This window comes from Rutidosis leptorrhynchoides, chromosome 3, assembly GCF_046630445.1.
Source record: "Rutidosis leptorrhynchoides isolate AG116_Rl617_1_P2 chromosome 3, CSIRO_AGI_Rlap_v1, whole genome shotgun sequence".
Lineage (NCBI taxonomy): Eukaryota > Viridiplantae > Streptophyta > Magnoliopsida > Asterales > Asteraceae > Rutidosis > Rutidosis leptorrhynchoides.
Genome location: NC_092335.1, coordinates 521,878,898 through 521,901,806, shown reverse-complemented (window position 1 = coordinate 521,901,806; position 22,909 = coordinate 521,878,898). Strand labels below are relative to the sequence as shown.

The window sequence follows — 22,909 nt, the reverse complement described above, 5'->3', positions numbered from 1 at the left end:
ACTGAGAATACATGCGCTGTTTTTTATAACTGTTTTATGAAATAGACACAAGTAATCGAAACTACATTATATGGTTGAATGATCGAAATCGAATATGCCCCTTTTTATTAAGTCTGGTAATCTAAGAATTAGGGAACAGACACCCTAATTGACGCGAACTCTAAAGATAGATCTATCGGGCCCAACAAGCCCCATCCAAAGTACCGGATGCTTTAGTACTTCGAAATTTATATCATGTCTGAAGGAGGATCCCGGAATGATGGGGATATTCTTTTATGCATATTGTGAATGTCGGTTACCAGGTGTTCAATCCATATGAATGATATTTTTGTCTCTATGCATGGGACGTATGATTATGAGAAATGGAAGTATGAAATCTTGTGGTCTATTAAAATTATGAAATGATTCTTTATGATAAACTAATGAACTCACCAACCTTTTGGTTGACACTTTAAAGCATGTTTATTCTCAGGTACGAAAGAAATCTTCCGCTGTGCATTTGCTCATATTAGAGATATTACTTGGAGTCATTCATGACATATTTCAAAAGATGTTGCATTCGAGTCATTGAGTTCATCAAGATTATTATTAAGTCAATTATATTTGGATATATTATGAAATGCTTTACATGCCTGTCAACTGTCGATGTAACGAAAGTTTGTCTTTTAAAAACGAATGCAATGTTTGTAAAATTTATCATATAGAGGTCAATTACCTCGTGATGTAATCAACTGTTGTGAATCGTTTGTAATCGATATGGACTTCTTCCGGATGGATTAGGACGGGTCCTCACAGTTGGTATCAGAGCGGTGGTCTTAGCGAACCAGGTCTTGCATTAGTGAGTCTAACTGTAGTCGTTAGGATGCATTAGTGAGTCTGGACTTCGACCGTGTCTGCATGTCAAAATTTTTGCTTATCATTTAGTGTCGAAAAATTAATTGCTTATCATCCTTAAAGTCTAGACATGTCTTACTGCCTCTATTGCATAGACAGTGTATAGATAAATTCATATATTTAGCGTATATGCTACTTCATATCTTAGCGTATCTGTTACTGTAACTTTGCCTGACAACTTCCGTAGATTCCTCCGTAACTTATGGGATTTTAGTATTATATATGCATATGTAAATTATGTATTGCAGGGTACTAATCTACATCATATAATCTATTTCTTATCGAAAATCCTTCATCTGATCGTACGAGATGAATACTGCAACCAGTTCGAGTCCCTCAGATTACAATAGCTATTCTGGTAGTTATTCCGACATAGATGTTCACCTAAGCTCCGAAAACAGCGTCATCAGCATGAATCAACCAATCAGCCATTATCAATTCCTCTGATGGGTTCGTAGTCGACTTAATTAATGGAAACGTGCAGAAGGCAATCCCTTCCACCAACCGAATTCACCTCTTGACAATGAACCTGAAGTATTTACCGGCGAACCTGTTCGAGACACCATTTTCAGTCTCATTTCCAGGGTAACTCGACAAGATTATATTCTGTCCAAAATTCTGAATCTTATTCATCTGCTCGTTCCGACCGACAATTATCCTGGAGTAATAAGTCAACGAACTTCGTGCTCGAAAAATCAATTCGAAGAACATGGTGCAAAATGTACCAGCTTCAGCAACATCACCGGCACCAACAGTACAATCAATAACAGCACCAGTACCATCAACAATCCATGCTTCAATATCATCATCTGTACTTTGAGTATGATCTTCGTTCTAAGTATCGTTCTACCTCACTTATCTTCGTTCGACATGGCGAATATGTAATCTCTCAAGTTTTAGAGATTATTTATTCTAGTTCCAACCGAAAAGCAAATGAGTTTAATATCATATTAACTCATTAAATCCATGAATACATCTGAAGAAAATATATATGTATATATGTTTTCATAAAGATTGTAATTAAAAATTCTCTTGTACAAACTGTTAATGGTGAAAATATTTTAACGGGTAGGTATTACCCGAGGAATATTTAAATTTTACATTAATAAGTTACATTGTACGTTCTTCGAATCTGTTTCAACAGTCATATACCATCCTACCTACATTTATCGATATACGAATCCGTTCACCACAGAATAACCATTCTCATTCAAATTCAATTTCATATTTGGATTTTGACTTACCAGAATCCAACAAGTGGCATAATGAAGAAATAATGGACACAATAAAAATTGATTAGAAACAGACTAATTAACAATATGAAATTCTGTTAAGAAACCACGCTAACTGTTCCAGCTAACTGTTCCTAGCTAACTGATTACATTCTATTTACCGCATTTTATTTATCGCAATTTAATTATCGCAATTTACATTCTCGCAATTTTATTTATTGTCATCTAATTTCTGTTATTTACTTTACGCACTTTATTTATCGTTATTTAATTCCTGTTATTTATTTTACGCACTTTAAATATCGGGACACGTATACAAGGTTTTGACATATCATATCGACGCATCTATATATATTATTTGGAATCACCATAGACACTCTATATGCAGTAATGATCGAGTTCTCTATACAGGGTTGAGGTTGATTCTATAATAATATATATACTTTGAGTTGTGATCGAGTCTGAGACGAATACGGGTCACGAATACGCATTAATTAATTCGAATATTATATATTAAATTATATATGAATTATTGGACTGTCAACTGTGGACTATCGACTGTGGACTAATGTCATTGGACAATTAAAATGAATTAAAATATTGATTATAACATATGGAACTAAACAATTCTTCAAGTTTGCCACTTGATTTCATCTTAAACCTCATTTGCATCTTGACGATTCCAATCTACGTTCAAATCTTTCATGATTCTTGAAAACACCTCAAACGAGAAGATGAACCAACCGCACTTCATTTACGAAAGAAGAGATTGATGCGTATAGTTATACACCTGAAAACTCTCGAAAACTGAGTAAACGTTTAACACGTAGATGTACTGATTCCTTTAGCGTTATTATTACCGAAAATAGCTTTACAATCTCTCTCCAAATTAGCCTATTTTGTCACAGCTCCAGCAAGTCAACTTTGACTTTTCATTTGAAGTAGTCTTACTATAATCCTGATATATATGCAATTACCCTGTTGATACCGGAGAATTCTTTTATATTCCACCATATTACCAGTAGATGTACCAGCAACCTCGTTGCTTCTTGGCTTAGATCTCTCTGATAAATCATTATATTTATTCATTGAAACCCTATCATATACTCATCCATATCTTGTAACGAGAACTGCCATACCAATTACCAGGAATCAGCAATCAGTACTTTGAAAACTCACATCATATCTACATCAACAGTTATATGTATGACATTTATCTTTTAGAATTATGATCTCTCATTCTGAAATTCTGAAAAGCACTCAGTCACAAATCGGTACTATGAATGTTGAAAAAGTTGAATGAAACAGCAGAAACCATAGACAACCGTAAACGACCTTAATCATCGGAAGTTTGATGATAAAGAATAGTATGTTGGAAAAGCTCAGAAAAGTTGGAACTGAAAAACGGATTGAGCTAACCACGAAGGAGACCAAGGACAAATACAAGGACCATACCATATATTCAAAGAATCCAGGTGATTCTGGATCCGATGAAACCTTCAACGAATATCTTGCTCCGTACTCATGTTAAAATCTTGCGGAAAGTCTTCCTCATCAACCATCGAACTTAGAAATTCTAAAATATCATCATCAATATCTTCGATATTTCTGAGGATATTTTCATAAATATTCTCGTCCGAAATTATATACCTCTTCGTGGTTCCAGTGTATCATTATATCGGAAACATTCAATAGAAAATTTAGTATTGAAAAGCAGATTATGCGAAACTATGAAGACAGCCGTGGACAAATTACAAAGAATAAGTTTAACTTCAAAGAATCCAAATGATTTAATGCCTGCTGAAGTCTTTAGTGAATATCTTGCTCCTTACTCTAAACCCTTGCAGACAATAGTTTCTATCATCCTCTGATCTTAGATATTCCGAGATATTATCGTATCTTTCATTATAAATATCCTCCATATTTCTGGAGATATTTTTGTAACTATTCTTATCTGAAATCATTAATCTCTTCGTGCTATCCGTATTACATTATATAGAAACTGTTAGTTTCTATATTCTGTAAACTTTCGAGCTTAAAATATGAATGTTGTTGAAGTAATGTTGGGAATTGATGCATGAGTTAGTATAATATAATGACACTTGATCAACGTGATTATATTACAGTAAGTCATGCTGAGTTTCTAATGGGACGTGATGATTCACAGATCATAACGTCATCATGTGCCATGTTACATAACTCTGTCATTCTGCTTAACTTCTGAACATATCAAGAAAGTATATTCTTGATAGTTCTATTCTCAGTAATTCTGAAAATTTGATAAATCAAATCGTGCTAATACATTCCTTTCTGCTTAGAAAACTATAATCATTCGAAACTCCATACCTACGCATTCTGGACCATTATTTGCTGTATAACAAGGTCGAGAAGAGAAGACAAAAACATGAAGTTTCGAAGTGTAATTGGGGGTATAAATCACAGCAAATAGGAGAGAGCATTAACTGTGGATGACAATGATTATAGGAGACAAAAGCAGGAGCACCGAAATATAAGAGAAAATATAAAGCCCAATGACAACACGGAAGTTACAAACCGTGGATATTAATACGAACAACAAAATTAAAACACGGTATAATTAAGAATAGTACCACCCCAAGGTAATAGCAGAAGTAGACAGATTTTTCTGGTGGAAGATTGAAAGAAGGATGACAGAAATGATAATTAGGAAAATAACAAGGATTAGAACGGGATTAAGCATTTTTATAATCTTTTGGATGTATGAACTAAGAAAGAAAGTATAGGAATGATGAGAATAATGGAACGGAAGAGTTTAATTTATAATAGAAATATCAGTCAGAGTAATCAAGACAGATCTCCGCATTTAATTAGAGAAATCCTGATTTCCTAATTCGCCGAAGAATCAGATCTTAAAGATTTCCAAAGATTTTCTTTTAAATTCCTTAAATTCCGGAAATCAACTATATCTACATCAAAAGTTAAAATGAAACTTCATTTATCCATTTCACTCTTTTGTGATAGCCTCATTCGTGCTCTTCGAATAATCGAATTATTTTATCTGTATTATTCAATAATGATAAAACTCTATTTATCAGCTCATATTCGTCAAGAAAACATATTTATTGATAGCCATGACGACCTCACTCAAATTTCGGGACGAAATTTCTTTAACGGGTAGGTACTGTGATGACCCGGGAATTTCCGACCAAATTTAAACTTAATCTTTATATATTTCCGACACGATAAGCAAAGTCTGTAATGTTAAAGTCTCTGAATTATGTTCATATATTCAATTGACCTTCGAATACTCTCAGCGATTCACGAACAAATATTTGTAAATAGATACATATGTATTTAAAAATATAATAAATAAATATATTAATTCGAAATATAACTTGAAATATTATATTATTTAGTTATTAGAATTAACTTTGTAAAATAAAATAATACAAGATATAAATATTCAAAATATGTTATAAAATACTACAAAATTAATAAATTGTATTATTAATATATGTAATTACAAAATTTAAAGGATAGTTATCACTTTCATTAAAATAAATAATAATATCAGTATCATTAATAAATATAAGATTTGATACATGTAAAATTGCTACATTATTATTATTATTACTTTAATAATTATTATAACCATTATTAGTAAAAAGTATCATAGTTATCATTATTATTAATTATTATTAAACTTATTATTTATCATCATTATTGTTATTATTAATATTATCATATTATTATCTTTATCATTTATTATTAATGGTATCTTTATAAAAATATTATTATTATTAATATTACTATTATTAATTAGTATTATTATTTTCAATAAATTTATAATATAGAAAAAGGGACACTAGATGTTACATTTCATTGTCCATATCTATCCCTTTTGAGATTCAATGAGTCATGTTAAAACAGACAGATACAAACGAATTCAGAATATTTTCCTCCTTTATCCGTTTCACATTCCATCAAACTCAATTATCACAACAAACAAATTGGCTATCAAAATCATGCTACTGCTTACATTTAACTTCTTAATAGAATTATGATATTAGATATATATACACATGTTTACATTTAGTTGAAGGAGGAACCTTCATTCTTTTGCAACACACTTTCAGCTACCCTCCACCACCTTGAAACCGAATTACCACCTGAAACCCTGTTCCTACCACCTGCTGCTGCTATGGTGTCGTGTATCACTGCTGTTATACTATCGTGTTACCTGCTGCTATCCACCGTGAAAACTGCCATCAAACTGTCACCCCAAATAACTACATACCACCATCATTAATTGATATTCTCTTCCTGGGTTCTGTATGAGCAAGAACAGGTAAACTCATTTCAATTTTTCTTGTTATGCTGTTGGTAGTCCGGTAAATCGCTAAGAATTCACACACCACACCTACAACACCCATATTGGTCGACCCAATTCAAAACATCACCATCACTGTAAGCTACTATAATTGTTTATCCTATTCTCCTATCAAAACAACCCAAATTCATTTTCGATTTACAATCACACCATCACAACCAGATTACTTATTAATAAGCATAACTAAGTTCATTAATTCCTAATTTATTCAATCAAATAAAAATCATCTAACCTTTGTAAACTGCTTTTGCTTTGTGTTAACTTTACAATCGAATTCTCCATCGATAAACCTGCAACCCTTTACAATCGATCATCAAAACATGCTATTCATTCTACGTTTCAAACGAACACTTCAAACCTGGAAACTAGAAACCCTAGCTATTGCCATTCAAGAACCTGCAACTAATCTATTATTGTGAGATGACTATGATGATGAAATTGATGAATTAATGATTATGATGACACGAAAATGATACGATGACGATTGACGATGATTACCTGCTATTGTGATAATTGGTGCTCGAACGATGATGATGAGCGTAGATCGATTGAATGATGATGATGAATTGATAACTGATTATATCTCAAGATATTGTGTGTGATCGATTGAACGATTAAAGATTCGAAGGTTCTCCTCATCATGAATTTTTCCTCTCTTTTTCTCTTCTGCGTTGGTGTTTCTGCCTTCTCGATCTGATGTAGCTGCCGACAAAACCTCCACTGATCCCTTTTTATTAGGTAGCATAATTTTTATTATATTTATTATTATTATTATTATTATTATTATTATTATTATTATTATTATTATTATTATTATTATTATAATAATAATAAACTTAAAAGTTTTAAAACTTACAAAAAATTAGTGGGAAGCCTAGAGACAATCTGGGCCCCCACACCTCTAGCAATAGCAAAACCTATCCTAGTAAAAATATGAGCAGCAGCACCGGCACCAATATCTTGCGCCATCGAACTCTTCTGAACCCGCTTAAGCAAAGAAACAGCCTCCTTCTCTAATTCCCCAAGGGAAGAAAATGAGAAAGGAATGAAACCATAACCAATCGCCTGACAGCAAGATTCGTACTTGACCCGCTTCCGACGAGCCGCCTCAACCATAGCACGTCCAGGGACAAAGTCAGAAAGCCCAGACTGTGTCAAAGGAGAAGACCCTGTCAAGTCAACACAGACATCGCGACCACAATCCCAGGAATAAAGTAACACATCTGCAGGTCTGAGGGCCCTGTCGTTCCCTCCAGACAACCCAATGTCAACCTCCTTTCTCGCAGAAATCCCAGATCGATAACAAACATCAACAAGGGAATCCCGAACAATATTATGTCGATGCTTAATACCCACCATACCAGCACAAGACACCGCGTGATCCCCGAAAATATCCCCAGTAAAAACCCTTGAACAGGCAGAGCATGCCGTCGAGATAGAGAACAATGGAACACCTAACCGGTAGCACAACACACATCGGTAAGTCTTTGCGTTCATCGTCTGACCCAACCCCAAAATAGGGACTGCCCTTAGCCAAGCAGAGGTGTGAACACCCTGCTGTGATTTCCATAAGGCCGATTGTCGGGGAGATAACGAAAAAGTGGATTCTGCAGAAGCGGTAACCTTTGTGAAATAAACATCTGCCAATTTCTTCATGAGTATTGGGGCAGCGACCTCACTCGGATTACCTAAAATATCAAACCCAACCGTATTATTAAACAGACCCAATGCATATTCAAAAGCATGACCAAGACCAACAATACCCGCATGACGTAGGAGCTTGGTCTGCAACCCAGCAGTCTGTAACCGAGAAGCCAGAAAAGCATAATGACTAACATCTCCCGCCGAATAAACACCAAGCCCTCCAAAAGCAAATGGCAAGGTGGCAAGCCGCCATTGCCAATCACCAAACCCAGGCCCTGAAGCAGTAACAATACGCTCCAAGGAAGATCGAAGGGCTCCATCGAAAGCGCGTTGAGCCGCCTCTAATATACTAGGAGGACAAGTACGCAAGGTAAAGTAGAGTTTAGAAACTCCCGTACATGCCCTAAGCAACAACAACTCACACTGAGGATCATCAAGCTTAGCAACCTTATCCATAAGCGCAACGGACTTAGTCACCCTTTGCATCACCAGTTCACTACTAAAACCAGGATCGGAACTTGCGGGGGCCCCCAGCAACTTAACACCATTTAAAGGCCGAGCAATATTAGGAGGAAAGACACCTACTTGCCTGCTGCGAGGGTCCTCCGTAGGCCAGAAAATTTCTGTTTTTTCAACGTTGAGATGTAGCCCAAAACGAGGCCCATCCTCCATAATCAAATGCAAAACCTTCCCCACCACCAAAGTGTCCCCAATAATAGTGCCATCATCCAAATACCACGCCTGAAGACAAACCTCAAAATTATCTCTGATTTTAGAAACCAAGGGTTGTAAGACCAAAGCAAAAAGCAGCGGACCAAGGGGATCACCCTGTTGCACCCCCCGAGAAGACCATAGTGTGTGGTTCCCATAATACAATCTGGCTGGATTAGAGTAGCAAAATTCAACCCACCGAGAAATGCTCGGACAAAGGCGGCGAACTTCACGTAACATGACCGTACGATCAATTATTATTATTGTTATTGTTATTATTATTATTATTATTATTATTATTATTATTATTATTATTATTATTATTATTATTATTATTATTATTATTATTATTATTATTATTATTATTATTATTATGTGTAACCTATAAATATGACTACGGTGTGATGTTAAGGAGCACGTTATATGATAATAATAATAATATATGAACATGAATACGATATTGTTAATGTAACCATATTAAGATGATTAAATAATTAGATGAGTTTAGTGATATTGTAATATAAGGAGATTATGATTATTAAAGAATAATATAAAAGTATTATAGTTATATATATCATGAAAATTAATATGATCTAAAGATAATATAACAATTTTGATTATGGATTTAATGATAATGTAAGGTACGATTTATTTTTTACAAATACAAATAATTATGATTGAAAATTATGAATAAGAACTCATAAGAGATTAAACATTATTGGTACCAAGATGAACTAGTTAAAGATAATGAACAATAAGGCATAACTATGATTAAATTTATACTGTAATGAAAATAAAATAAATATGATATTATGATTATGATTAATATAGGTAACCTTATTATAAAAATGATACAATTTATTAGTATTTTCATAAATATTAGTAATATTATCATTTTATATTTAGTAGAACTATTATTATTAACATATGTATATTGTTAATATTATTATCATTATTATTTTTTTACTAATATTAACTTAGTATATTAGAACTATTGTTTTAATAAACAAATTATATATATATATATATATATATATATATATATATATATATATATATATATATATATATATATATATATATATATATATATATATATATATATATTTAGCACATATAACATAACAAAACTTAAAATCATTATATATATGTATACAAAATGAACATACAAAACATATATATATTATTAACATAAAAATGATATAACTGATACTTTTATATATATACATATATATGTGTCAAATACAAATATGAATATTAATATATATACAAATGATATAGGTTCGTGAATCCGAGGCCCACCCTGCATTGTTCAATATTGTCATATCTATTTTTACTACAAAATACAGTAGGTGAGTTTCATTTGTTCCCTTTTTACTCATTACGTTTTTGGGCTGAGAATACATGCAAATTGCTTTATTAATTGTTTTACAATATTTATATGCGTGAGTTTCATTAATCCCTTTTTAAATGCTTTCGCAATATATATTTTTGGGACTGAGAATACATGCGCTGTTTTTTATAACTGTTTTACGAAATAGACACAAGTAATCGAAACTACATTATATGGTTGAATGATCGAAATCGAATATGCCCCTTTTTATTAAGTCTGGTATCCTAAGAATTAGGGAACAGACACCCTAATTGACGCGAACTCTAAAGATAGATCTATCGGGCCCAACAAGCCCCATCCAAAGTACCAGATGCTTTAGTACTTCGAAATTTATATCATGTCCGAAGGAGGATCCCGGAATGATGGGGATATTCTTTTATGCATATTGTGAATGTCGGTTACCAGGTGTTCAATCCATATGAATGATATTTTTGTCTCTATGCATGGGACGTATGATTATGAGAAATGGAAGTATGAAATCTTGTGGTCTATTAAAATTATGAAATGATTCTTTATGATAAACTAATGAACTCACCAACCTTTTGGTTGACACTTTAAAGCATGTTTATTCTCAGGTACGAAAGAAATCTTCCGCTGTGCATTTGCTCATATTAGAGATATTACTTGGAGTCATTCATGACATATTTCAAAAGATGTTGCATTCGAGTCGTTGAGTTCATCAAGATTATTATTAAGTCAATTATATTTGGATATATTATGAAATGCTTTACATGCCTGTCAACTGTCGATGTAACGAAAGTTTGTCTTTTAAAAACGAATGCAATGTTTGTAAAATTTATCATATAGAGGTCAATTACCTCGCGATGTAATCAACTGTTGTGAATTGTTTGTAATCGATATGGACTTCGTCCGGATGGATTAGGACGGGTCCTCACATGAAAGCGGTCAATTGGGTTCCGAATAGCCATGTTAAACGATCCTTGAGTCTACCATTGTATCGATCCCGAACCTCACCCGTGCCTGCCGGAGATTTTCGAACCTCACCTCTCTCTCTCACCTCCCTAGATTTCTCTCTCCTCACTTTCTCTCTCACACACATGTTTTTTACGGTAAAGATTGTTTTGTTGATATGGTTGTAACTACCTAACTACCCCTAGCCTAACTACCGAATATCCAAACGAAAATCATACACGAAAAATTCAAACAGACACGGCCCCGAAACGAAAAACACCACGACTAATCAATGAAGACTATGTTTCCGATCCCGAGGATGAGTAGGATGAGCATGATGAGCAACACGAACAACAATCAACATCATCATCATCCTCTTCCGAATCTTTCATCACCTCATCGATAAAATACCTTTCATACCACCGATGTTTATCCCGACCTCTACTACGCTTCATATTTTTTCTACCCCAAACATATTTAATGAACTGGCTTTTAATTAATGGGTGAACTTTTCTCTTTTTACAACGAAACCGAGCTACCGTGTTAAATGTTGAAACTTCTGTCTAATTATCCACAAAATTAATGGACTTACCAACACCAGACCCATTGCAAGTACCAAGAGATTCACTCTTACAAGGCTCGGAATTTAGCTCAACACTAGGCCCAGACTCTTTGAAATGCCCGCTAAACTTTGTCGGATCACATGGGGGCTTTTGATCATTTATTGTAGTAGTATCTTCAAACTCATTTGTTAGAGAATCACTTGAATATTTAGTTGATCCACCACTTAAGGATTTGATATTCTCCATGCTAATTGGCCCACCACCTACTGAATTGTTATCATTCATTTTTTCATTTGAAATTTCAAACGAAGTGCCACTATTACATTCTCCACAGTATTCATGCACCTCTTTCTTTAAATTTTCACCTGTAGCCTTGAAATTCTCACTACCATTATTACATGTCGAGTTAATATCGTACAAATTTTCTGAAAGATTTGAATTATCTTGGGAAGCAAAAGCATGTGTGAGATGATCCTCCATCACGCTCGAGAAATCTGCACAATGATCGGAGTCACAAGACTCTTTTCCTACCTCAATCTTTACACCTTCTACGGTTCCCATTACCGGAAAATTCATCGTTTCAGATGTACCATGGTTCCCGATCACAGAAACACCGTTGAATTGATTTCTTGCAACCGTAATGTTCTCCTTTTGACAACACACAATCTCAATGTTTATAGGACCACCATTGAACTCAGAGCATGAATCACAATCAACCCGGTCATCATTGCAAACTGACGGTGGTGGTACCAGTTCATCTACAAGCTTGGAACCACAACCGTTAACCTCTTCGACACCTTTAACGCCCATCTTGACCTTTGCCTCGGTGTTACAGTGATCATCATTCTCGACATCATCGGCACTTTTGCAAACTTCTTCACCCAATGTCCAACAAAATCGACCGGAATTAAAACTAAACACAAGCTTGTGATTTTTTAGCGACGGGGGAATATAAAACTCAAATACTTTACCCTCAATCTTGATTTCAATGGGAGTATTATTACAAGGTCTCACGTTTGAATTGAGATCCTTACGAAGTGTAATTGGAGAATGATTCGCGATTGAAAGGTGACTTTTATCACCCTCAACTTCTTCCGAAAACTTTCTTCCATCCCCGCTTGTAGGAGGTAACACTGTATTCGTACCCACTTTTGAAGAACCAACTTCATTATCGGTAGGAGAACAAACTGAGTTTCACGTATTCCTCTCCCAAGCTTTGTATACACGAAGCCACCTACCATTTATTTGAATAGAACTTAAGAGTTTACCGAAGCTTTCATCATCACGAATCCCTTGAAACCGCACGAAACCGAATCGTTGTCCACTCGAAAGACGCTTTCTAGCAAGATATACATCCCTAACTGACCCATATCGATCGAATAACTCCCTCAAATCAGCTCGAATCCAGTTTTCAGGGAAGTTAAAAAACATATATGAAGTGATATGGTTTTCACCGGATACGACATTCGATGAACTGGTCCTCCCTCTCATATCCATAATCCAGTAGATCCTTACATCATCGAGTGTAAAGAATCACCGGAAAAATGGATTGAAAAAGAAGACGGGTTTTTTATTGTATTTAGAATTTACTACTGAAAATGATTGTAAATGGATTGTAACAGTCCATTAACTACATTAACTACCTTAGAGTTATAAAAGGTTTCATTATACGTAATCAAGCAATGTTAATTATTATTTATTATTATAATCATTTCTTAGAGACCATCAGAAACGAATCTTCGAAGGGCAGGGGAGGTGACTGCCCACCCTCAAATTATAATCATTTCTTATATATTCCATTTTTTGTTATAACTAAGTTTCTAACTCAGCTTTACGAGTTAACTAATCTCAGGGAGACTATAAGTTTTGGAGATAGTCCAAAATTATCGTGGGTGAACCTCTGTGATCACGAGTAGGATTAATTTTTTTAGCTTTGTATTAAAACCCATAACTTTCACTTTAGAAGGATAGACCTTAACCACCTCATCACCAGCTCTGTGGTTATTTTTTCTTTTCATGTTACTTAGAAAAAAGTGAATATTTTCATACATGTATACACGGACTAATCGAGTTGTTTTTGTAACTACTCCCTCCATTCCAGTGTTTGTTGTCCCCCACAAAAATCAAACAATTTAAGAAAAAGTGAATGCTACATATATTTTTTGTTTACTTTTTAATTTTACGATTTACTATATATCCATTTTTTTATTTTACATATATAAAATAAGAGCATGAAATTTTTTTAAATGGTGAACAATAAATATAATAAATATGAGCCAAGCAATCCGGGTAGGAGTTTCCTTCTAGCGTATGTGGATGCAAATGATGTGAGTTATTGAAATAAATGATCCGCTAATACAAATTCGCCGTTTAAAAAAATATACGCTAATAAATATGAGATAAAAGAAGTATTCTTATGCTTTTCTATTTTCTTGGAAATAAAGCCCAGCCAACAAATCGATGGCTACGCCCAATTACTTAGTGGATACCCTCTTGACTTTTACATGCAACAAATCAAAGGCCTGCAACTTCCAACCAATCGTCGTGACTGTCAACTAGGGATGGCAATGGATCGGATATGGATCGGGTGAGGCCGTATCCATATCCATATCCATTTATTTTTTTTAGTTTTCATCCATCCATATCCATATCCGTCGGGTGAAGCGGGTTAATGGATAATTATCCATATCCGTTTAAATTTATCTTATTTTTAACAATTATAAGCGGTGGTTCATTATATACGATCAAAGTAATATTTTTTAATAGTTTATGCGACCGAAAGTCACATTTTTACTAATCTATATAACAAATATTCAATAAATAGCCTATTAAATGTGTAAAGATATCGACATGTAAGTTGCTTACTTTTAGTTACATGGAATCACATTTAAACCACCAAAGTACGATAAATACATTTAAATTAAACAAAACAAAATATAAGAATAAAGTTATATTTTTAGAGAAAAATATAACGAAAGATGAATATGAATATAATTAATGAAATATCACTATATAAATGATACTAATTTGAGTGATAAATTTATATATAGTTATTTCGGGTTGAAGCGGGTTCATCCATGGATGAAATTTTTTCGTCCATATCCATATCCATTTAGATCGTCCACATCCACGAATAATCGAGTGGATCGGATGGATATCCACTGGATCGGGTATCCATTCCACCTTATTACCAAACACACCCGATAACCAGGCTCAACACCCTAACCTTATTACCAAACATATCGGCACAAAAGGCCTGCAAGTTCCAAACAGAGCCTACTTCCCTTTAAAAAGTACTTTTCTTCGTAACAAAGTCAAAGGCCAAACTGAAATAAAAATAAAAATTAAAATTTAAAATAATAATAAAAATGAGTGAACACATTAAAACAAACTAAAACAAACAATAATCACAAACTACACTTCAATTTCATCACGAAGTCGCAATTTGTATAATTATCGTCATGGATGAAGACAGTGATCGAAGCTCTGAATCAACTAGTTTCGAAATCATAGCCAGACAACGAAATCATATTGTTAACAACAACAGCGTGGATGACGATGGTGACGATTATGAAGATTCCGCCACTCTGAATGTTAACGAATTCGATGATGATGATGATGATGATCAGAGAGATGTTAATGAATTTGAGAATTCGCCTATGGAAATTGAGGAAGAAATTAGAATTAGTCAATCTGAAACCCTAGCTTCTGGTATATAGTTGGATGATCAGTTATTTGTTAAATTGAATTGTATTTTGCTGTATATTTATAATGATATATGTGTGTAATTGATTGTGTTTATGTTAGGGTTAGCGGAGGTGCCAATACAATATGAAATGACTCAGGAGGAATTAGAGCACTTGAAGGTATATAAATCACTCAGTACCTGAGCTAATTTTGCTAATTTTAGTACTCGCATTATAGGTTATATTTGAAGTTAAATATATAGGGCGCTATTGATACGAAAATGTATAAATTTTTTGCAATTGAATATGAGTTCTTGACAACATATTTTTGTTGGTTAGAATAAGTAGGTATGAACATACTCATTTGAAGTGCCTATTTTTTTTCTGAAATAAGCAGATAAGAATTCTTCAGAAATGTGTTTTGATTTGACGTTCTCTTGTAAAAATAAGACGTAAGCAGATAAGCATTTAAATAAGCAATCCTAAACACCTGCTTAGTTAAACTAACACAACTTTGAATTAGTATTTATCTGTGAAATGCCTAAGTTCATAAGGACTAGGCTGTTAGTAAGTTTGTACATACAACATGAACTCCCCAAAAACCATACCGTGAAACTTTTGCCACCTGTCCATCATCATAACCCTGGAAATCAACAGGGAAGACCTCTAGCTTATCCATAGAGAGTCCTAATGATATGGACAATTGCTTGATCGTTTGTGCTTATTATCAGAGGTAAGAATATACTTATAGATGGGTCAAATTAATTATTAAATGGGCTTGAGATTTTCATTTACAGTAGAACAAGGCCAGGCAAAAAGTCAACTATTGACCTACATTGACCAATTTAGGACTAATTAGACTTTCTTGGGCGGAACAGGAAAGATTAGTCACCAAGCCGCTGCAACTGCCGTTTGCAACCATGCTTAGATGGGTAAATTTGGTTTTTTTCTACTGATTATCAGGTTGAATAACAAGGGAAGGTGTCAAACGGGTCAATTAGGTTAAAAGTTACATACTTAGGTTAAAAGTTGCATACTGAACATTCATGGTTTCTGTTTATCTGTTCTACTAGTCGTTGTCTTATGTACTTATCAATGTCCGAGTTTGCCTTTCTACAATACTAAAAGTATTTTCCAACGGAAATTGTTGATAACTTGCTTTAAACAATTGTGCAATGAAGTAAGCACCGCCACAAAATTAATAACTAACTGTTACATAATATTATATCAAGCGTGTCAACGAGATAATTCCTTAAAAAATACATATCAATGTTCTAATAGTTATCAATCTGTACCTTTTTTGTCACTTAGAATCAACTTCAAGGGAGTCAACAAGAAGCGTTGGCAATCGTTATAACTCAGGCTGCTCAAGCTTGTTCAGATAGTAAGATTCAATTGCCAAAAGTTCCATCATCATCATCCGAATTATCACCATCGATTTCAAGTCTCGCAAAATCAAATTCACAAGACATTCATACACCAGTAGCAAACGGGAAGATAACAACATCTGATACCAAAAGTGTATCAACTTCACGCACTGTGAGAACACCTTCTGACGGGTTCAACTGGAGAAAATATGGTCAGAAACAAATCAAGAGTCCTCGAGGTTCTAGAAGCTATTTTAAGTGTAGTTACAATGAATGCAATGCTAAGAAGATCGTGTGTTATGATCAATACAATACCATGACAAAAATAGTTCATATAGGTCAGCACAATCATGAACCACCTAATAAAGGGTTAACCAGGGTAGAGATGATGTCATCATCATCTTCTTCTAGAAGACTAGAACATAAAGCGAGCTCGAAATCTGGATACAAGAAACATAAATCAAGTGGGTTGGTCAACAATGGTCAAATTTTAGTTGAGGAGATGGATGCACCATCACCGAAACAAGAGGAATTAGAGCACTTTAAGGTATATAAGCACTCATTACCTGACCTAATTTTGCTAATTTTAGTACTCACATTAGAGGTTATAAATACTTAAAATTGAAATTTAATATATAGGGAGTTATTGATACGAATATTTATTAATCTTTGCAAGTGAATATAAGTTTTGACAACATATACTTATAGATGGGTCAAAATAATTTTTGAATGGGCTTGACATTTTCATATACACTAGAACAAGGCCAGACAAAAAGTCAACTTTTGATCCACGTTGACCGACTTTGACCTGACTCTTAACGTTGACCGACTAATTATACTTTTTTGGGCGAAACAAAACGACAGACTAGTCACCAAACCGCCGTTTGCAACCATGCTTAGAGGGGTCAATTTGGTTTTTTCCTACTGAATATCGGGTCAAATTAACAAGGGAAAGTGTCGAACGGGTCGAGTAGGTTAAAAGTTACTTAATGAACAATCATGGTTTCTGTTTATCTTTTCTAGTCCTTGTCTTATGTACTTATCAATGTCTGAGTTCGCCTTTCTACAATGAAAAAAGGTTTTTCTAACGACTGTTGTTAGCTCGCGTAAAACAATTGTACAACTAAGTAACCGCCACCACAAATTTATAGCTAGCCATTATTTACAATTAATTTAAGCTAGTTACAAATTTTTATTTTTTTTTAAAAACAGTACATATCAATGTTCTAATTCTTTTCAATCTGTACCTTTTGTCACTTAGAATCAACTTCAAGGGAGTCGACAAGAAGCGTTGGCGATCGTTCCATCTTCATCCTATGAATTATCACCATTGATTTCAAGTCTCGCAAGATCCAATTCACAAAACGAGAAGATTACATCTGATACCAAAAGTGTAACTACTTCACGCACTGTAAAAACACGTATTGATGGTTTCAACTGGAGAAAATATGGCCAGAAACAAGTGAAAACTCCTCGAGGCTCTAGAAGCTATTTTAAATGTACTTACAATGAATGCATTGCTAAGAAAATCGAGTGTTGTGATCAATACAATACCGTCACAAAAATAGTTAATAAAGGTCAGCACAATCATGAACCACCTAAGAAAGTGTTAACCAGGGTAGAGATGATGTCATCATCACCTTCTTCTAGAGGATACAAGCGACATAAATCAAGTGGGTTGGTCAACAATAGTCAAATTTTAGTTGAGGAAATGGATGGAACACCACCGAAACAGGAGGAATTAGAGCACTTTAAGGTATATAAATCACTCATTACCTGAGTTAAGTTTACTAATTATAGTGCTTGCATTATAGGTTATATTTATAGTCAAGTTTATAGCGAGTTATCGATACGAAAAAGTATAAATCTTTGTAAGTGAATATAAGTTTTGACAACATATTTTGGTTGCTTAAGAATAACTAGGTATGAACATATTCATTTGAAGTGCCTATTTCTTCTGAAGTGTGTTTTTGATTTGCCGAGCTGTTGTAAAAACATAAGCATCTAAATCAGCAATCTTAAACACGTGCTTAGCTAAATTAACACAACTTTGCAGTAGTATTAATCTGTGAAATGCCTAAGTGTCTAAGTTTCTAATGATATTGACAATTGCTTGATCATTTGTGCTTATTATCATAGGTGAGATTATCTTATAGATGGGTCAAATTGGTTTTTTCTACCGAATTCCAGGTCAAATTACAAGGGAAAGTGTCAAACGGGTGACGGGTCGAGTAGGTTAAAGTTAAAAGTTACATAATGAACAGTCATAGTTTGCGTTTATCTGTTCCAGTATTGCAGAACTCGGAATTACTCGGCGAGTACTTGGTTTTTGCAGCTCGGGGAGTAATCGGAAACTACTCGGTCAACCTTGTTCAAACTCAGTCAAACTTGGACAAACTCGGCCAAAACTCGGGATTACTCGGAATCCATCAAAACTCGGGATCCGGAAACCGGTCAAAATTGGTCAAAACTCGGTCTAAATTGGCCGAAGTCAAAGTTAGTCAACATCCGAGTACTCCCTAAAAAGTCCCGACTGAGTACTCCCCGAGTAGCGATTTTTGCAACCATGATCTGTTCTAGTCGTTCTCCTATGTAATTATCTATGTCCGAGTTTGCCTTTCTACCATAATAATGGGATTTTTTTTTTTTATCTCACATAAGATAATTGTATAACCGCCACCACGAAATTAACAACTAACACTTAGGTGCTGTTTGTTTTTTAAGATGTTTTTGTCTTAATATCTGCGAACCACATATGTAGGTGCTATTTACAATTACTTTAAGTGTGTTACCACGATAGCCCTAAAGGTTGCCATTAGAAAAATCCTAAAAACATGTTTATATCAATGTTCTAATACTTTTTAATATGCACCTTTTGTCACTTAGAATCAACTTCAAGGGAATAAGATTCAATCACCCAAAGTTTCATCTTCATCCTCTGAATTATCACTACCGATTTCAAGTCTTTTAAGATTAAGTTCACAAGAAGACAGAAGTGTATCTACTTCACGTAATGTGAAAACACGCAGTGACGGGTTCAACTGGAGAAAATATGGTCAGAAACAAATGAAGAATACTCGAGGTTCTAGAAGCTATTTTAGGTGCACTTACAATGAATGCAATGCTAAGAAGATCGAGTGTAGTGATCAATACAATACTATGATAAAGATAATTCATATAGGTCAACATAATCATGAACCACCTAGGAAAGGATTAACCAGGGTAGAGATGATGTCATCATCACCTAAGAAAGTGTTAACCAGGGTAGAGATGATGTCGTCATCACCTTCTTCCAGAGGACTAGAATGTAAAGAGAGCTCGAAATCTGGATACAAGAAACATAAATCAAGTGGGTTGGTCAACAATGGTCAAAGTTTAGTTGAGAAAATGGATGCACCACCACTGAAACCGAGGCAAGTCATCAGTGTCATTATTTTTTATTTTTTTTTTTGAAAACGTCATCATTGTCACTATTCTTGGGTAAATTGCATAAATGTTACAGATTTTGGTTAGAATCCAGGTTTAACCAACTTTTTCAGCCTAGAAAAATCATTAATGTTTTTTCTTTGGATTTTTCTAACGACAGCCCTTAGCGTTGTCGTTAAGGTGCATTAATGTGTTGTACAAAGTGGTTAATTTTGACTTTTACATGACGGTTATCAAAAAGTACAAGTCTTTTTTGCTCCTTAACGACAACTCTAAGGGCTGTTATTAGAAAAATTCTTCTTTCTCAAAGATAACATGTATATATTATCCCTTAAAGCGAAATTCTTGAAAGTTGTTACCCGATGTTGAAATTCTATTTGTTTTTGCTGCCTATAAAAGTTTGGTTACCGAAGAAGAAATCGATCGTAGTTGGTTACATTTTTATGCATATAGCCCAATATTTTTTAATTATGTATTGCATATTAAGAATCATAATTTGACATGCTGCATGTTTTTGGTCAGCAGAGTAAAGAACAACAACTTGCTAAGTCCTGCTGCTGTTCCTAAAAGTCCAAAAAAGCCTAAATTTGTGATACATGCGGCTAGTGATATTGAACTTTCAGCAGATGGTTATAAATGGAAGAAATATGGACAAAAGATGGTAAAAGGAAATCCTCATCCCAGGTAACATTTCTAGCACAAGCTACTATTTTTTAATATCTTCTTTTTGGAAAAAAAAAAAAAAAAAAAAAAATTCTTGATCCAGTATACCCAAGTTGACTCTTTCAAACGTAAATAGGCTTAAATTGTTAATCATAAACAGAACATAAAGTGAACGTGTTCTTAACTTTCGGTTTGAATATATTGTTTCAGGAACTACTACAAGTGCACTAGTGCTGGTTGTCCTGTTCGGAAGCATATCGAAATGGCGGTTGATGGCTCATCTGAGGTAATACTAACATACGAAGGAATTCACGATCATGAAATGCCGATACGTAATAAAGAACAAGGATCACCTAGTGCTCTTTTACTCAAAGACGTTTCTCCTCGTTAAAAGATGGGGCGTGTTTTATTCAATTGGTTAAGATCAAAATTTCAGGAAATTGTAGTGACAACTTCTATGAGTTTGACTTGGTTACTTGATGATGTCACCATGTATGATATGATATAGTTAAGATGGGCACATTGTTTGGTCTTGGTTGTTTTAGATGGCTCTGTTTATTTATCCACCCTGTTGGTGGTTATTAGGTTTAATTTTAAGTTAGCTTGGTTTCGTTTCTGCCCGTTGTTTGTTTTAGGCTAGTTATCTGTTGCTCGTTGATTCGGTCTGTACTTTGTTGATCTTTGGATCCGCTAGTTATATATTCCTTTCGCTGTAACAATAATAAAATAAGATCCATGTTACATTCATTTTCACGTTTAAAGGAAGATTAGTACATTTCAAGGGAACATGATATGTACATGCATGCACAAGTTTTAAGTCCAGTGAACTTAAAATGAGCTACCGAGCAGAAGTTTGACAAAATCATGGCAACTCATTTATCTCGTGACTATACAATATGGAAAACGTTTTCAAATAGAAAACGTCTTCATTCAACAAAAGATACAATACAAGAGAGAATCCTGATAAGCTCGTACCTAGAAAGAGGTATGCAAATTATCTATATTGAGCTTCATCTTGACTAAACCTAGCCAAGTTGCTAACAAAAAACGATTCCTGAAACCGAAAAACGCTATGAAACATGAAACCGAGAACTTCGCGCTCAAATGTCCTTGATAAAGACACCAAATTCTTCTATCTTAGCGCCCTGAACCAATTTTTTCTTCCCCTTTTGCCGATTCTTGTTTTTACCCGGCGCACTAGGGATCTCACTAGGTATAATACGAGAAGCAATAACCGGTTTGCTTTTCTCGGCCATACTCGTCATCAAATGTCGAATGCCGCAAAAACCTCCTCGAACATATGTCCTATCCCATTTGTCTATGAACCTTCTTTTTTAACCGCATCTGTTGATACACCCTTCTTGACTTCTTTATCTCCCATAAACTAGGTCTGAATTGCTTCCCCATAATCTAAATCTTCATTGTGATCTTTAAGCTTATATGAACCCGAAGTGGACGCCTCATTCGCCTTATTTTTCAACCTGAAAACAGCGTCTCCAAGTAAACCGCTTGAAACATTCCTATTCAAGATGTACCACAATTTACAAAAATCTTCACAATCACATTATTTCTTCCACTACAACTGTAGTGACCCGAACTTTTTCATGATTATATATATTAGATGAAAACTATATTTGCATGATTAAATGTTTCCAACATGTTAAGCAATCAAACTTGTTAAGACTTGATTAATTGAAATAGGTTTCATGTAGACAATTGACCACCCAAATTGACCGGCGATTCACGAACGTTAAAACTTGTAAAAACTATATGATGATATATATATGGATATATATATATATATAGTTAACATGATATTATGATATGTAAGTATCTCATTAGGTATATTAACAATGAGTTATATACATAAAAATGAGACTACTAAGTTAAGAAACTCGAAACGATATATATAACGATTATCATTATAACAACGTTTTACTAAATACATATGTATCATATTAAGATATTGTTACACTATATTTAACATGATAAAATGATAATTATATATATATATATATATATATATATATATATATATATATATATATA

General features: G+C 34.1%; 1 protein-coding gene across 1 annotated transcript; it reads left to right on the top strand.

Annotated features, from left to right (window-relative positions):
* The first annotated feature begins 15,057 nt into the window (after positions 1–15,057).
* On the top strand, positions 15,058–21,607 carry LOC139898329 (uncharacterized). The gene is made up of 7 exons (XM_071881053.1): positions 15,058–15,429; positions 15,526–15,584; positions 16,716–17,318; positions 18,033–18,527; positions 19,658–20,184; positions 20,723–20,881; positions 21,071–21,607. The coding sequence occupies exons 1-7, from the start codon at positions 15,180–15,182 to the stop codon at positions 21,249–21,251; spliced, it is 2,274 nt and encodes a 757-aa protein (XP_071737154.1). The 5' UTR covers positions 15,058–15,179; the 3' UTR covers positions 21,252–21,607.
* The last annotated feature ends 1,302 nt before the right edge of the window (positions 21,608–22,909 follow it).